Source organism: Podarcis liolepis (assembly GCF_965112155.1).
Source record: "Podarcis liolepis genome assembly, chromosome: 6".
NCBI lineage: Eukaryota > Metazoa > Chordata > Lepidosauria > Squamata > Lacertidae > Podarcis > Podarcis liolepis.
Window position 1 is genome coordinate 89,910,027 of NC_139559.1, and position 17,125 is coordinate 89,927,151.

The window sequence follows — 17,125 nt, forward strand, 5'->3', positions numbered from 1 at the left end:
TTTGCTCTGATTCAGGGTGACAGATTGGGTTTTCCTGGGAGGAAGGGGTGGGGTAAACAGAAGTGTGGATGAGCCTTGTGACTTTTATCACATCCAAATGACCTGAGAAGATAATAGGATGAATGCACATAACATGAATTATGGCGGCTCTCTTTACAGTGGTGCCTCGCAAGACGAAAAGAATTTGTTCTGTGATTCTCTTCGTCTAGCAGTTTTTTCGTCTTGCAAAGCAAGCCCATTGAAGGATTAGCGGATTAGCGCTATTAGCGCTTTTAGCGGCTTTTAGCGGCTTATCTGCTGATCGGATCAGCTGATAAGCGGCTTAGCGGCTTAGGAAAAGGGGGGGGGAGGAAAAAAACCCAGCAGGAACTCACAAGACATTGTCGTCTTGCGAAGCAAGCCCATAGGAAATTCGTTTTGCGAAGCACCTCCAAAACAGAAAACTCTTTCGTCTAGCGAGTTTTCCGTCTTGCGAGGCATTCGTCTTGCGGGGCACCGCTGTATTTCCATTGAAAGGCTCAGGAAAAAACCCTGCTCCCAACGTAAATGAGTGTATTTAAGGTTTCATCATATACTTGACAAGGTACAAGATTTCTCACCTTTCAGCATGTTTTGAGAATATGGTTGCTGACAATGGGGGAGTATTTATGGTTTCTAATGTGAGCTAACTAGATGTCCTCATGCATATGCCTTTCTCGGTTTGTTTTTAACCATGTAAAAGTTCCTCCGGGCATTGTGGGAGAAAACAACCTGGAAGATGTGAAAGTGAAAGAAAGGCAGAGCCTCATGCTGACCTGTGAAGTAACAGGTAAGGCAAGGTGTATCTTAATTACAGGTGACTTGGCCATTTGTTGGGGCCAGATTAGATGTGATGTGGACAGCCACATTCCTATCTCTGTGTCTGCCCTGTTTATATATGGAAGTGAACCAAGCCAACGGGGAAAGTCAATTTGGGAAGTTGAGGTCTTTCTCTGTTCAGCTGCCCTCCAACCTTCCAGTTTATCCATTGAACAGGTGAAAAAAGGCAGCCTCCTGTTATGTCCACTTTTGACACTTATGTTATGTGCAGACTAAGCAAAGTGTTTAGTGGGAATGATTTCTCCCTTGGGCCATTTGTTCCTGAACAATATGCCCAAAACTAACAGACAGACAGATATCAGTCATTCTGTTCTAAAGGGCCATCGATAGCTTAAATTCAAAGTGTGAAGAAAACAAGCAAGAAAGGATTGTGCTTTATATTTCTTCTATGCCGGTCATAATGGTCAATTGCAGGCAAAATACTGACTCTTGCATACCATGGTTTGCAAATGGGGAAGAAGATTCAGGAATTCACACTCCTAGAATTGTAGAGCTTGAAGGACCATGAAGGTCATCAAGTCCAGGAATCTTTTTGCCCAGCGTGGGGCTTGAACCCACAACCTTTAGATTAAGAGTCTCCTGCTGTGTTGACTGAGCTATCCCTCCTCTCCAGTGTGGTGTAGTGGTTAAGAGCGGTAGACTCTTAATCTGGGGAACCGCGTTCGCCTCTCCGCTCCTCCACATGCAGCTGCTGGGTGACCTTGGGCCAGTCACACTTCTCTGAAGTCTCTCAGCCCAGCTCACCTCACAGAGTCCTTCTCCTCCTCCTCCTCCTCCTCCTCCTCCTCCTCCTCTTCTTCTTCTTCTTGTCTTGAATGATCCCCTCCCTTCATTGTTTAACTTCATAATTTAATATCATTTAGTATAGGGGCAGGGAATTGCTTTCAGTCTGAGGGGCAGCTTCAAACTTGGCCAACCTTTCAGTGGTCATATTCCAATAGTGGGCAGGGCAAAAAACCCAAACCCAATGAAGAATGAACATGGCCTCCAACCATCTATTCCATACACAAACACACAAGTTCTAGACAAAGCAACACTATGATCAAAGACCAAAGACGTAAGTTTCCCCTTTTGTATCAAAGAGGGGCTCATCTTTCCTTCTGCACTGTTACTGAGATTGGAGTTGGCAGATGAAGAAGGAACTGGGAGCAGGAACACAGCTTTCGAATGCTGCAAGCCGAAGGCATTTCAGGTCATTAGCAGCGTCCTTAGAAACAGCAACTTCTCGCTGCTTCCGAGATGTGCCAAATTCGAATGCGATTCAACATTTTATGGCATAAGATTCCTTAGTTAAGCCAGGGAGTGATTCTTAAGCCATGGCTTGCGTAACTGTGCTGTACAAAGCCATGGAAAGTTCAGCTTTGCACAAAAGGGTCCCAAATGTGCTGCGGTAACTGCGGGTTTTATGTTGCATGTTCTCTGTCAGTTGCTGTTGTTGCTGTTGTTGTTTAGTTGTTTAGTTGTGTCCGACTCTTCGTGACCCCATGGACCAGCGCACACCAGACATTCCTGTCTTCCACTGCCTCCCGCAGTTTGGCCAAACTCATGCTGGTAGCTTCGAGAACACTGTCCAACCATCTTGTCCTCTGTCGTCCCCTTCTCCTTGTGCCCTCAATCTTTCCCAAAATCAGGGTCTTTTCCAGGGAGTCTTCTCTTCTCATGAGGTGGCCAAAGTACTGGAGCCTCAGCTTCAGGATCTGTCCTTCCTGTGAGCACTCAGGGTTGATTTCCTTCAGAATGGATAGGTTTGATCTTCTTGCAGTCCATGGGACTCTCAAGAGTCTCCTCCAGCACCATAATTCAAAAGCATAGATTCTTCGGTGACCAGCCTTCTTTATGGTCCAGCTTTCACTTCCATACATCACTACTGGGAAAACCATAGCTTTAACTATACGGACCTTTGTTGGCAAGGTGATGTCTCTGCTTTTTAGGATGCTGTCTAGGTTTGTCGCTGTTAGTAATCAAGGTTAATGCTGGCACAGTTTCCTCTTGACAAAGTCTACCAAGGCTGTTTCATTCTCTGGTTACAAGGGCAGCGCTGATTGACATTAACCTTGGTTTAGCATTGATGCGCATATAATGTTGGGCCATGGTTAAGACAGATAAAGAGAGCGAGAGGGCATTTGCAATGAAGATGGAAGGAAGGAATGGAAGGGAGCTTGATTCCAGAATTGCAAAGCATGGTTTAAAGGCAACCAGTGTTATGTCTGCACCAAACCGTTGCCAAGATGTATTTTGTAAATACAGCCCACTGTGATTTTTCTCCACCACAGAATTACTGTAAACTTTTACTTTGCGGTAGGAAAATGTGTTGCGTATACAGAGGCAAACTTGGCAGTAGGAAGGTGGGATAGTGGCCAACACAATATGAAGTAACTCAGGTATAAAATAATTCTGCCCTAAAGACAAATGCCTATCACGTTTGCTTTGCAAATGTCCACAGCAAATGTATATCATCTTAGACCAAATTCAAACTGGTGCTTAAAAAAAAACAACTATTGAATTTCACAGAGCTGTTCTGAAGTTATCTACTAATGGAATATAAGGTTGTATTCAGTTCTAGTCCCACTCAGAGTAGACCCATTAAAATTAATGAACATGACTAATTTAGGTCCATTAATTTCAATTGCTCAGCTCTGAGTAAAACTTAGTTGGAGTCAACCCATGACTTTTTTTGCATTTGATGCTGGGCTCACATCTGACTGCCTCTGCAGACATGTACATAATAGCTCTCTGAAGAAGTGTTCTGTGGTTTTTTTTAAAAAATACCCTTACCTACCAACAAAAAATAGTCTGTACCTGTATGCATTATACATATACTGTTCCTCAAATCTATATCTATATCTATATCTATATCTATATCTATATCTATATCTATATCTATATCTATATCTATATCTATATCTATATCTATATCTATATCTATATCTATATCTATATCTATATCTATATCTATATATCATTATCATCTATATCTATATCATCTATATTTGTATCTTTTTCTGATATATAGTTTTCACTTTATATTTCAATTTTAAAGTTTCCTGAACAATGAAGTGTTAGAAGTCATTAACAGTTACAAATATATGTTGCTGTTTTTCTTTTCTTTTTTTTAAAAAAGGGAACCCTATTCCAGAGATCACATGGTTAAAAGATGGGCAGCCTTTCCTAGAGGATGACAGCCATCAGTTAATATCCAACGGGCGCTTTCTTCAAGTTACAAATACGCAAGTATCTGACACAGGGAGATACACCTGCATTGCATCCAATACAGCTGGAGACAAGAGCAAAACCTTCAGTGTTAATGTACTTGGTAAGATTTCTGTGTGTTTTCCATAGAAAAAGGCAGATCTGTTTCGATGGAATATGTCAGTAAAATATTTTGCATGCAATTTCCCCATACGTGTTGCACAACTCTATGCCATTCTTAGTGATATATCCACTTTTATACACACCTTTCTATTATATAGGGACGCAGGTGGCGCTGTGGGTTAAACCACAGAGCCTAGGACTTGCCGATCAGAAGGTTGGCGGTTCGAATCCCCACGACGGGGTGAGCTCCCGTTGCTCGGTCCCTGCTCCTGCCAACCTAGCAGTTTGAAAGCACATCAAAGTGCAAGTAGATAAATAGTTACCGCTCCGGCGGGAAGGTAAACAGTGTTTACGTGCGCTGCTCTGGTTCGCCAGAAGCGGCTTAGTCATGATGGCCACATGACCCAGAAGCTGTCTGTGGACAAACGCCGGCTCCCTCGGCCTATAGAACAAGATGAGCACGCAACCCCAGAGTCGGTCATGACTGGACCTAATGGTCAGAGGTCCCTATACCTTTATCTTTACATTCTATTATATGCATTTTTGTATACATTGGTCAGGGAAGTGAATTGCAAAATTTGGAGAAATCTGAAGCTTGAAGGATGGCTGCATTTTAGTTCACATATTGGACTCTTCCATACTTCTGCTTGTTCTGTGCCTAGAAAGGACAGGGCTGAGAAGTTTTGCCCTTGCCCCTCCACTTTCCCCTGGGAACCCAGCTCTTTAGTGCTAAATCGACCCAATTGCTGTTTTTTTGTTTTCTGATTCAGTGCTAATGAACGGGTTTCCCCTAGGGAAAGTAGCCCAGCAATGGAGGTGTGTATATGCCCACTGTTTCATAATGTGTGAATGTGACTGAACCAAATTTCTTTCCCATCACAACATATAGCAATAAAAATGTGAATGCATTTATATAACAGAGGAAAATAATAATAATAATAATAATTTATTTCTACCCCGCCCATCTGGCTGGGTTTCCCCAGACACTCTGGGTGGCTCCCAACAGAATTATTATTATTATTATTATTATTATTATTATTATTATTATTATTATTATTATTAAAGTGATAAAACATCCCTGAACAGGGCTGCCTTCAGATGTCTTCTAAAAGTCAGAGAGTTGTTTATTTTCTTGACATCTGGTGGGAGGGCATTCCACAGGGCGGGCGCCACTACCGAGAAGGCCCTCTGCCTGGTTCCCTGTAACTTGGCTTCTCACAGTGAGGGAACCACCAGAAGGCCCTCGGCGCTGGACCTCAGTGTCCGGGCTGAACAATGGGGGTGGAGACGCTCCTTCAGGTATACTGGACCGAGGCCATTTAGGGCTTTAAAGGTCAGCACCAACACTTTGAATTGTGCTCGGAAACATACTGGGAACCAATGTAGGTCTTTCAGGACCGGGGTTATATGATCTCGGCAGATGGATTTTCGTGCGAATTTTAAAAACACAACCCAAATTATTAGAGAAATGTGAGGAACCTAATTTAAGATTGGAAAAATGAGGAAAATGAGAGAATGAAAATGGCGGGTCCGTCCATCCCTAGCTACGTGCAAAGCTGCTCACCAGGCTTTTGGTGCTTGGTTTAAATATAAATAGTTCTTGTCCCAGGAATCTTTGGAAATTGTAGATTGGTGGTGGTGGTGAGGATTTTGTTACAGATCCTTGGGCTTCTTACAAAAGTACGACTCTCATAATTACTTGGTAGTTGGGATGTTACCCTCGGGGTGTGCCCAGATGCACCCTAATGTTTCAAAAAATGGGATTGTGGTGAGGGAAGCAGCGGTTGGGGAGAGAAAAGGCAGAAGGGAGAAGACGACACAGAGATGCAGGCAGAATAAAATGGCTGGAATGCCTGGATCTGCATCTGTCACATGGTTCTGTTTCCACCCAGGCTCCACTCTTCACCTTTTGCTCACACCAGTACAGGAAGATGCAGAAACCTTAATGTCTTTTGGTCAATTTGGGTTAGCTCATTATCTGGTTAAATACAATGATCATGAAAATTGACTGTATCTTTGTTATAAACCTGGTTATCACAACAGCAAGAAAATAATAATGGTTTTTTGTGTCTCATTTTTTAAAGTATTTTCAAGGTGAAGTTTAGATGTTAATTTAAACAAAAATAGTTTAGTTAAGTTTTAATTTCTTTGATGATAAAAATAAATCCCTTTATAGCAGAGTATGTATTCAATTGTTGCTCGGTCCCTGCTCCTGCCAACCTAGCAGTTCAAAAGCACCTCAAAGTGCAAGTAGATAAATAGGTACCACTCCGGCGGGAAGGTAAGCGGCGTTTCCATGAGCTGCTCTGGTTCGCCAGAAGCAGCTTAGTCATGCTGGCTACATGACCCGGAAGCTGTACGCTGCTCCCTCGGCCAATAAAGCAAGATGAGCACTGCAACCCCAGAGTCAGCCACGACTAGACCTAATGGTCAGGGGTCCCTTTAACCTTTATGTATTCAATAAAGGTGTGTCTGTAAAATAAAAGTAAAAAAATCCCTAGGTGCACACCCTAATGAAATTTGATGTATATTCCTATGGATGTAACTAGATATGCCCTTAGATTTAGTAGCTGATATAACAGATGTTTTCTGCTGGGGCAAATGTACACACTTCCTTACCATCACCATCCAAGGTTCAAATGTGGTCACTGTGTTGAATATGTAGCTGGAATCCACAGGAACCAGTCTCTCTACTTTTCTCTTATGCATCTTCTTCCCACCCTCCCCACCTCCCGGTTCTTGTTCAGTGTCTCCATCTATTGTGGGTGCAGATAATGACGGGGGCACCGAAGAAGTCACAGTTATTTTGAATAACCCCACATCACTGGTTTGCGAGGCGTATTCCTATCCCCCGGCTACAATCACCTGGCTAAAAGATGGAGCTCCCATAGAATCAAATAGGAATATCAGGATTTTGCCAGGTAATACATTTTTGTTTCTTTATATTATTTGGATTGCAGTTTTTGTCACTGTATTACTTAGAGAAGTCTAGGTGGGGCAGAAAGTGATGCACAAGTTTTACTCAATTCCTGCTCTTCAAGTGGGCAGAATTTAATGTGTTCTGCATCTTGTACAGCTATATTCTGGTAGGACGATTCCAGTAGTTTTTTTTAAAAAAATGTTTTACCACTTCACTTATCCCAAAAGCATTAGGAGCAATCAGATCGACTAAACCTCTAAATATTCCCTCTACATAAGAATGAACACATGAGGGAGAAGACTAGGTCAGAACCTTTCTTCCTGGCTTTTTGTTTCCATATGGAAGGAATGTTTTTTTGGAGGAACGTTGACTTACATGAGCTTCATTCTCATTACAAGAGAGAGAACCTTTTAATCCATTTTAACTGTGCAAACCTGAAGTTCTGGTTTATCCTTGAATCCCACACGCAAAATAGTGACAGTCTAGAGCAGTCTTTCTGACTCTTGGGGCCCCAGGTGAACTACAACTCCCATCATCACTATCTAGCAAGACCCATGGTCAGGAATGGTGGGAATTGTTGTCCAACAATATCTGGAGACCCAAGGCTGGTCCAGAATCACTCTAGCTGGAGCCCAGCTCCCAATAATTCCTTTAGTTCTTCGGCTTTAGCATGTAATGAAGTAAGCATGGTTTCATTTTATTTCATTGACATTGTTAGCCAACCTTGATTCATGCCTGTTTCAGAGGAAAGCATACAAGCATTAATTTAAACAAACCATATTGTTTCACAGGTGGTCGAACTCTACAGATTCTGAATGCCCAGGAAGACAACACTGGCAGATACACTTGCATAGCTACAAATGAAGCGGGGGAAATGCTAAAACACTATGAAGTCAAAGTCTACAGTAAGCATGCTAACAATCTTGCTGTAATCCCTATACAGTGGTACCTTGGGTTACATACACTTCAGGTTACAGACTCTGCTAACCCAGAAATAGTACCTCAGGTTAAGAACTTTGCTTCAGGATGAGAACAGAAATCGTGCTCCAGTGGTGTGGCGGCAGCGGGAGGCCCCATTAGCTAAAGTGATACCTCAGGTTAAGAACAGTAATAGTGCTCCGGTGGTGTGGCGGCAGCGGGAGGCCCCATTAGCTAAAGTGATACCTCAGGTTAAGAACAGTTTCAGGTTAAGAACAGACCTCCGGAATGAATTAAGTACTTAACCCGAGGTACCACTGTATTTTTTGTTTTCTCACCCCAAGTTTTCTCTCCGTTGCTGCTTGGGATTTATAATACAACTTCATTCAATGACTGAATGATTCACCTATGAACCAAAGTGAAGCCATATACCTACATTTTGTTTTGCTTTGTTTCTCCCTTGGCATGCTAGTGCCAAGCGAGGCAGCAGGAAAAATACTTGGAGCAGGGAGCATATATGTCTGAGGTAAAGGAGCAGCCTGCCAGGTTGGTAGTGGAAGAGAGGCTGCTTAACTTTTTCTCTTCCATCTGTTTCCTCCATTCAAAATAGCTTCCAGCACCTGTTGTTGCAGGTGCTGTAGAAAAGAACTTTCCGCCTACATGTGAAAAAGCAACTTGAAGTGTGGATGTTTTTGGGTGGAGGGGAAAAAAAAAGACTAGAGAAGAAACAGTTAAGCATCCTTTGCCATGCTTCCTCTCAAGACTGCAGACACCCATAGCTGCATTTCATTAAAAAATAAAGAAGGCATCTGTTTCATGTGCATGTCATGTCTTCTATTGTCTTAGATTTTTCAGCTGGAAAGCCCATCAAAACGAAAACATCCAGTTGTTAGAGGAAAGGGCAAATGGTGGCCTCTTGTTGTACCTCAACAGGAATACTGTTCCACACAATAGGAGCAGCCACACAGAAAGCCCTGCTCTGAGTTACTGTGGCACAGGCTTCTGCAATCTTTGGGACTTTCAGGAGAAACTAACTCTCCTGCAGACAGCAAGAATCTACTGGATGTATAAGGGATGCGGGTGGCGCTGTGGTCTAAACCACTGAGCCTCTTGGGCTTGCCAATCGGAAGGTCGGCGGTTCAAATCCCCGCGACGGGGTGAGCTCCCGTTGCTCTGTCCCAGCTCCTGTCAACCTAGCAGTTTGAAACCACGCCAGTGCAAGTAGATAAATAGGTACTGCTGCGGCAGGAAGGTCAACAGCTTTTCCATGCGCTCTGGTTTCTGTCACAGTGTTCCGTTGCGCCAGAAGTGGTTTAGTCCTGCTGGGTCCATGACCGGGAAAGCTGTCTGTAAACAAACGCCGGCTCCCTTGGCCTGAAAGTGAGATGAGCACTGCAACCCCATAGTCGCCTTTGACTGGATTTAACCGTCTAGGGGTCCTATAAGGGATAAGGTGGTCCCTGAAACAACCTGCTGCTGAACTGTTTATGACCCTGTGTGTTACCACCACAACACCTTAAGCTGGACCTGGTAGCAGATCAGTAGCTAGTGCACATCCTGAAAGCAGGGTGTTAAATGCGGGGGTTCAAGCAACCTATTAGGGACACGGGGGCGCTGTAGGTTAAACCACAGAGCCTAGGGCTTGCCGATCAGAAGGTCGGCGGTTCGAATCCCTGCGATGGGGTGAGCTCCCATTGCTCAGTCCCTGCTCCTGCCAACCTAGCAGTTCAAAAGCACGTCAAAGTGCAAGTAGATAAATAGGTACCGCTCTGGCAGGAAGGTAAACGGCGTTTCCGTGCGCTGCTCTGGTTCGCCAGAAGTGGCTTAGTCATGCTGGCCACATGACCCGGAAGCTGTACGCTGGCTCCCTCAGCCAATAAAGTGAGATGAGCGCCACAACCCCAGAGTCGATCACGACTGGAGCTAATGGTCCTTTACCTTTTACAAACAATCTAGCTGCTGCCTTCTGAGCCAGCCTGCAGATCAATCCCAAAGGTAGCCCCACATACAGCACATTGTAGTAATCCAGTTACCCTGAACGACTAATTGCTGATGTGGGCATTCATGTGGTGCAAGTCACCCAGCTCTGCATCACTCTTACCCATGCACACTCCCTTTCTGATAATGCAGTGGATATTGAAGTGAGAAGTAAAGGTAAAGGGACCCCTGACCATCAGGTCCAGTTGTGGCAGACTCTGGGGTTACGGCGCTCATCTCGCTTTATTGGCCGAGGGAGCCGGCGTACAGCTTCCGGGTCATGTGGCCAGCATGACTAAGCTGCTTCTGGCGAACCGTCGCGGGGATTCGAACCGCCAACCTTCTGATCGACAAGTCCTGGGCTCTGTGGTTTAACCCACAGCGCCACCCCCGTCCCATTGAAGTGAGAAACTATATTTCAATTAATGGGGTCTTTCTTTCTGTGCAGTCCCTCCTACCATAAACAGAGGGGACCTGTCAGGAGTGGGTTTATCTCCTAAAGAAGTGAAGATCAGAGTGAACAACAGCCTTACACTGGAGTGTGAAGCACATGCAATTCCTGCTGCGGGCATCAGATGGTACAAGGATGGACAGGCCAGTCACCAAATTATTTCCTTTCAACAAGCAGTTTTAGAAACAAAGTTTTCTACAGCACTGTCTTCTTTCCCTCTATCCCATCTCACAAAAACATAGTACTGTATTTTTTGCTCTATAAGACTCACTTTTCCCCTCCTAAAAAGTAAGGGGAAATGTGTGTGCGTCTTATGGAGAGAATGCAGGCTGCGCAGCTATCCCAGAAGCCAGAACAGCAAGAGGGATTGCTGCTTTCACTGCGCAGCGATCCCTCTTGCTGTTCTGGCTTCTGAGATTCAGAATATTTTTTTTCTTCTTTTCCTCCTCCAAAAACTAGGTGCGTCTTGTGGTCTGGTGCATCTCACAGAGCGAAAAATACGGTAATTCAGCACCCTGGGAAGTTCTCTTTTCTTTCCATGGAATGCAGAAAGCTGTGAATACCACGCCATCTCAGAACCACAGGATGGCATATGAGGAAATGCCTGTGTCGTTTTGCAATTCCATAGTGCTCCTCCTTAGTCTTCCTTTTTAGCACTCTGTGCTTAGAATCGGTCCCATATTTTGCTTTCACTGGCATGTGGATTATTGCTCTTGGCTCCTAGAATTTTATAGGTACTGACATAAGAGTAAATCCAATCAACTGAGAACTGGATGCTCTAAGTTTTTCCAGAGCTGGTCTTTTGGCAAGAGTTAAAGAGTCCCCGTATGAGGAAGCATATTAATAGAAATATTATTCTTGTTTCTGTTGGCAAAGCAGAAGGGACCAGCATGCGCTCCCTTTTAAAACGACTCTCTTCTTAATAATTTGCAAGTAAACAAATTGGAAATAATAATAATAGCTTCAACACTGGGATGGAAATACTAGGAAAAATGGACTGTTAGATCATGACTTATTTCAGGACTGCACAACTTGCAGCCCAAATGTATGTGAGGTCTTTAGGTTAACCTGTTTTTTTCTGCCTCCCCAGAACCACAAGAACAGAAAGGTCCAATATCAAACACTGGGCAGAGGGGAAATGGGGAACAGGTTGCTGGGTGCACAAAGGCATGAGGTTGTTGTCAATGCTACTCAGAGTAGACCCATTGACTTCAATGGATATGACTCATACATTCAGTTCAAGAGCTCTACTCTGTGTAGAAGTTAGTTGGATACAACCCAATGAGGGCCAGGTTGAAGTAAGATGTTATATTAGCATAAGCCAGTGCAACAAGTCCAACCTATCCTGAATAGGGTAACTGTGCCCCTGAAGGACCAGGTGCACAGCCTGGGAGTCATTTTGGACTCACAGCTGTCCATGGACAAAATAAAAAAATTCCTTCCAGTAGCACCTTAAAGACCAACTAAGTTAGTTCTTGGTATGAGCTTTCGTGTGCATGCACACTTCTTCAGATACGAAGAAGTATCTGAAGAAGTGTGCATGCACACGAAAGCTCATACCAAGAACTAACTTAGTTGGTCTTTAAGGTGCTACTGGAAGGAATTTTTTTATTTTGACTATGGCAGACCAACACGGCTACCTATCTACAGCTGTCCATGGAGACACAGGTCAATTCTGTATCCAGGGCAGCTGTCTACCAACTCCATCTGGTACGTAGGCTGAGACCCTATCTGCCTGCGGACTGTCTCGCCAGAGTGGTGCATGTTCTAGTTATCTCCCGCTTGGACTACTGCAATGCGCTCTATGTGGGGCTACCTTTGAAGGTGACTCGGAAACTACAACTAATCCAGAATGCAGCAGCTAGACTGGTGACTGGGGGCGGCCGCCGAGACCACATAACACCGGTCTTGAAAGACCTACATTGGCTCCCAATACGTTTCCGAGCACAATTCAAAGTGTTGGTGCTGACCTTTAAAGCCCTAAACGGCCTCGGTCCAGTATACCTGAAGGAGCGTCTCCACCCCCATCATTCTGCCCGGACGCTGAGGTCCAGCACCGAGGGCCTTCTGGCGGTTTCCTCACAGCGAGAAGCAAAGCTACAGGGAACCAGGCAGAGGGCCTTCTCGGTAGTGGCGCCCGCCCTGTGGAATGCCCTCCCATCAGATGTCAAAGCGATAAATAACTACCTGACATTTAGAAGACATCTTAAGGCAGCCCTGTTCAGGGAAGTTTTTAATCTGTGATATTTTACTGTATTTTTTGTTTCTATGGAAGCCGCCCAGAGTGGCTGGGGAAACCCAGCCAGATGGGTGGGGTACAAATAAATTATTATTATTATTATTATTATTATTATTATTATTATTATTATTATTATTACTAGTGCAGTGGACTCCCCCCCCCCAGGACAGACCCTGCACCCCCACCAAAGGCTCTCCCTCCCCCCCATGCAACAGTTAAAAGAAAAAAACGCTCCCTTTCCCTTATGGGGTATCTCAGAGCCCGTAGAGAGTCCTTAGGTGTGTTCCGTATCAGTAGGAGAAAATAACAGAGGCCAACCAGAGTACCGTATTTTTCGCTCTATAACACGCACCCAACCATAACACGCACATAGTTTTTAGAGGAGGAAAACAAGAAAAAAAATATTCTAAACGAAACAGTGGATGTATGATTTTTGTGGTTCATGCTGTGGCCACAGACATGTGATCTGACGGTGAGTTTGAGGTAGCCCAATGCAAAAATCCTGAGGATCCATGAGGATCCATGCTTTGTAACCACGTTTTAAGTGGGGAGGGAAGGAAAAGCACTCAAGGGCCAAGGAACACGCGTGGGGTGGGTGGAGAAGGATGCTGTTAATAATGCAGAAGAGGGGTATAAGAGGAGAAGCAAGCTAGCTCTGCTTCTCTCCCTCCTCCGTGGCTCGCTTTGAAACAGCAAAGAGGGAGAAGAGCCGCTGAGTGGGGAGGAGAGAGGGACAGAGAGCCTGCTTGTTTTAAAGGAGCCAACCGGACAGGAGCCGCTTACACTCCTCTCCTCTCCCGCTTTGCTCCTTTAAAGCAAGCAGGCTCTCTGTCCCTCTCTCCTCCCCACTCAGCGGCTCTTCTCCCTCTTTGCTGTTTCAAAGCGAGCCATGGAGGAGGGAAGGAAGGGGAACCATGGATCCTCTGCTCACAACTGCAGCAGATCCCCCACGCCACCCGCAGGCAATCCCTCCATAACACGCACAGACATTTCCCCTTACTTTCTAGGAGGAAAAAAGTGAATGTTATGGTGCAAAAAATACGGTATATTGAGAAGCAAAGTGGCTAGTCAGCCTGATCTTTATTCAAGGAACTGTTGCAACAGGGTCCCCACTCACCACACGCAGGAGGGAGGAGAACCCTGAACAAGCCCTTATATAGACTTTTGAAATTGCCCACCCTGTAGCCCAAGACCAATCCCCAAAACATCATGCATACATCGCAGAAGGAGACGGTCTTCAGCAGAAATCCTGTCTGCCAGGATACCTGAAGATGGTCACTGATTACATTATCTGGGCAGCCTGGCCATTCTTTAGTTATGGTTAATACTTCAGTTGCTGAATCCAGGTCACAGGCTCACACTATTCAAACACAAATACGCCCTTAAGACAGGATTTGCAAGCAAAAAGACAATGGGAAGGCTTTCCCCATTTGCCTCCCTTACTGCAGAGGAATATTTGAGGTCATTGGGAGAGTCAAAATGGCTTCAGGATTGCTCTCCCGTACTATTTCAGACACTTGGTTCATATATATGTGCAATGATCTCCTTTGTGTGATGTTTAATTCTACCCATAGTAATTGAGCCCAACATGTTTTCAATTACCTTCCCCATAGTGATTCTTAGGCACTAGCCAGCCACTTGAATCTTGAGCTCTCTAAGTAGAAGAAGAAGAAGAAGAGTTTGGATTTGATATCCCGCCTTTCACTCCCTTTAAGGAGTCTCAAAGCGGCTAACATTCTCCTTTCCCTTCCTCCCCCACAACAAACACTCTGTGAGGTGAGTGGGGCTGAGAGACTTCAAAGAAGTGTGACTAGCCCAAGGTCACCCAGCAGCTGCAGGTGGGGGAGCGGAGACGCGAACCCGGTTCTCCAGATTGCAAGACTACCACTCCTAGCCACTACACCACACTGGCTCTCCAGTGCAAAGCCTTGCAGGCTGGGTTTTGCAGTTCCAGTGCAAAAACCACGTCACTGGTTTGTCTTTGTGGGTCACAAAATATGGGCACGTTTTATGCATGTAACACTTAACGGGCATTTAAAAATAATGATGGAATTCTCATGTACGCTTCTTGATAATTAAATCACAGCCTATTGCATCAGATGACCACATAACAATCCAAGCCAGTGGGCGCGTTCTACAAATCAAGTCAGCTCAGATATCTGACACTGGCCGTTACAGTTGTATAGCCTCAAATATCGCCGGAGAGGATGAGCTGGAGTTTGATGTCAACATCCAAGGTAAAAAGGGTCTTGATTTCCACCTGCCTATCCATCTCTTTGGGTGATAAGAAAACCCCCAAATATGCCTCTGTTTACTTAATATGTTAAGAGCAATTGCTTGTACTATTTATTAGCAAAATGGGTGGCTAGCATGCAGTTAGGTATATTGGGAGCAAAAATTGAAGGGGATAGGAAAGATTAAATGTCTTGCTCTTTTCTACTTGCCTGTGGCCCGTGTCATCTATCACAGTTCCCCCTAATTTCCGAAAACCGCCTGGAAGCTGGGAAGATGGTGACGTGCTGGATGGCCAGGGAGGAGGAGCGAAAGATGTGATCATGAATAATCCTCTTTCTTTGTACTGTGAGACGAATGCTGTTCCCCCTCCAGTACTCACATGGTATAAAGACGGTTACCCTCTGAGTTCCAGTGATAAAGTATTGATCCTGCCAGGTCTGTATTAAACAGATGAGCAATTATGAATTGAGATAACCAGCCAATGTCCACTCAACTGTCTTAAGAAAAGCATTTCTTCAAGGGCATTTTATATTAAGGTTATTGTTTGAAATAATTTGGGTAAACCTATGAACGCTGCGAACGCGGGTGGTGCTGTGGGTTTAACCACAGAGCCAAGGACTTGCCGATCAGAAGGTCGGCGGTTTGAATCCCCGCAACAGGGTGAGCTCCCGTTGCTTGGTCCCTGCTCCTGCCAACCTAGCAGTTCGAAAGCACATTAAAGTGCAAGTAGATAAATAGGTACCGCTCCGGTGGGAAGGTAAACGGCGTTTCTGTGCACTGCTCTGGTTCGCCAGAAGCAGCTTAGTCATGCTGGCCACATGACCCGGAAACTGTACGCTGGCTCCCTCGGCCAATAAAGCGAGATAAGCGCTGCAACCACAGAGTCGGTCCCAACTGGACCTAATGGTCAGGGATCCCTTTACCTTTACCTTTATGAATGCTGCAGGATGCTGAGATGCCCTGCAATTTCACTTTTACCTTGCATATTTATTTTTGTTACAACAATTAAATTAGCTACCCCACCCCACCCCAGTATCCTTGGCTTCATGTGCCGTCAACACTCTGAGTTGTAGTAGAGAAATTTGTGTGTGAGCTAATAAGAGATAATATGCCTCCAATTCACACACATGAACACTGGCAACCACAAAACTAAGAATTGCAATACATAGGGTCTTTTGTAGAGAGTTTAATTCAGGGAAGGGCATTCAAAGTAATTTGCTAGTATTAAAACGTTCTACTAATTTTTTTTTGGGGGGGGGGAGCAATACCTTTGAGATCAGTTCCTCCCTTACTTTTGTGTTTTTCCTGTTCCATCTGCATGCCAAGTCCAAACATATAGAGATGATTTGAGTGGCTGTTGTACAGCCTTGAAGCTTCCTTGCCCCAGAGACATTGCAGAATCTGAGTCTGAGCATTTCAGGGGTCTGCCGTAAGACTTTTGCGTGTGTCTGGCCGGCTCTCGCGTACTTTTTATATCGGCAATATGCATTATACGAAAACACCTTTTCTCATTGTTTTCTTTGGTTTCAAAGCATTGTGATCTTTCCTTAACCCCCCCCCCAAAATGAGTTAGGTCCAAAATGTAAATAAAACTTAATTTTGGAGGAAGACATGATGAACGTTCAGTTATCTCTGCAAACAGATGCCTGCTTCTGCAGATGGAATTCGGTGCATGCTTTTATTTTAGGATAGGCTGTGGGTGGGGGGGATGCACAAGTATATCCATTCATTCAGGTCTTGGGAGAGATTTGTGTTTAGAATGCCGGAAAGTTCATTTTTGTGTTCTTTCTAGGAGGTCGTGTACTGCAGATTCCACGGGCGCAGAGTGAAGATGCTGGACGATACACGTGTGTGGCTGTAAATGAAGCCGGGGAGGATTCCATCCAGTATGATGTCCGCGTGCTTCGTGAGCTCACCTTACTTTGTTCGATTTTAGCCATCCTCTAGCCTTTTTAATGTGGGGAAAGGGACATGGTAAAAAACCTTTAAGAGTCTTAGAGTTGTAAGGGATCCTGAGCATCAGTGCAAAAACGGAACAGGCTTTCTAACTGAAGGGTCTGTTGCGTCTCGAGGCCCCAAGACCCACCCCCAAAATAAATACACACAGATACTTATATTAGTTTAGGTTTTTGGGCAAATTTTGGCCACAGCCTTATTGAAATACAATCACATGAGCGGTATTGGCTTAGGCATTGACTCCCCACTATAACTGGCT

At 44.7% G+C, this 17,125-nt stretch overlaps 1 protein-coding gene across 1 annotated transcript in view; it reads left to right on the top strand.

Moving 5' to 3' along the window:
- HMCN1 (hemicentin 1) overlaps positions 1-17,125 on the top strand; it is a 330,831-nt gene that overhangs the window by 199,256 nt on the left and 114,450 nt on the right. The window contains exons 48-55 of the mRNA XM_083506699.1: positions 722-808; positions 3,980-4,171; positions 6,918-7,091; positions 7,882-7,995; positions 10,434-10,579; positions 14,762-14,912; positions 15,145-15,345; positions 16,703-16,816. Of these exons, the coding sequence (XP_083362825.1) occupies positions 722-808; positions 3,980-4,171; positions 6,918-7,091; positions 7,882-7,995; positions 10,434-10,579; positions 14,762-14,912; positions 15,145-15,345; positions 16,703-16,816 (1,179 nt within the window). The remainder of the gene's footprint in view (positions 1-721; positions 809-3,979; positions 4,172-6,917; positions 7,092-7,881; positions 7,996-10,433; positions 10,580-14,761; positions 14,913-15,144; positions 15,346-16,702; positions 16,817-17,125) is intronic.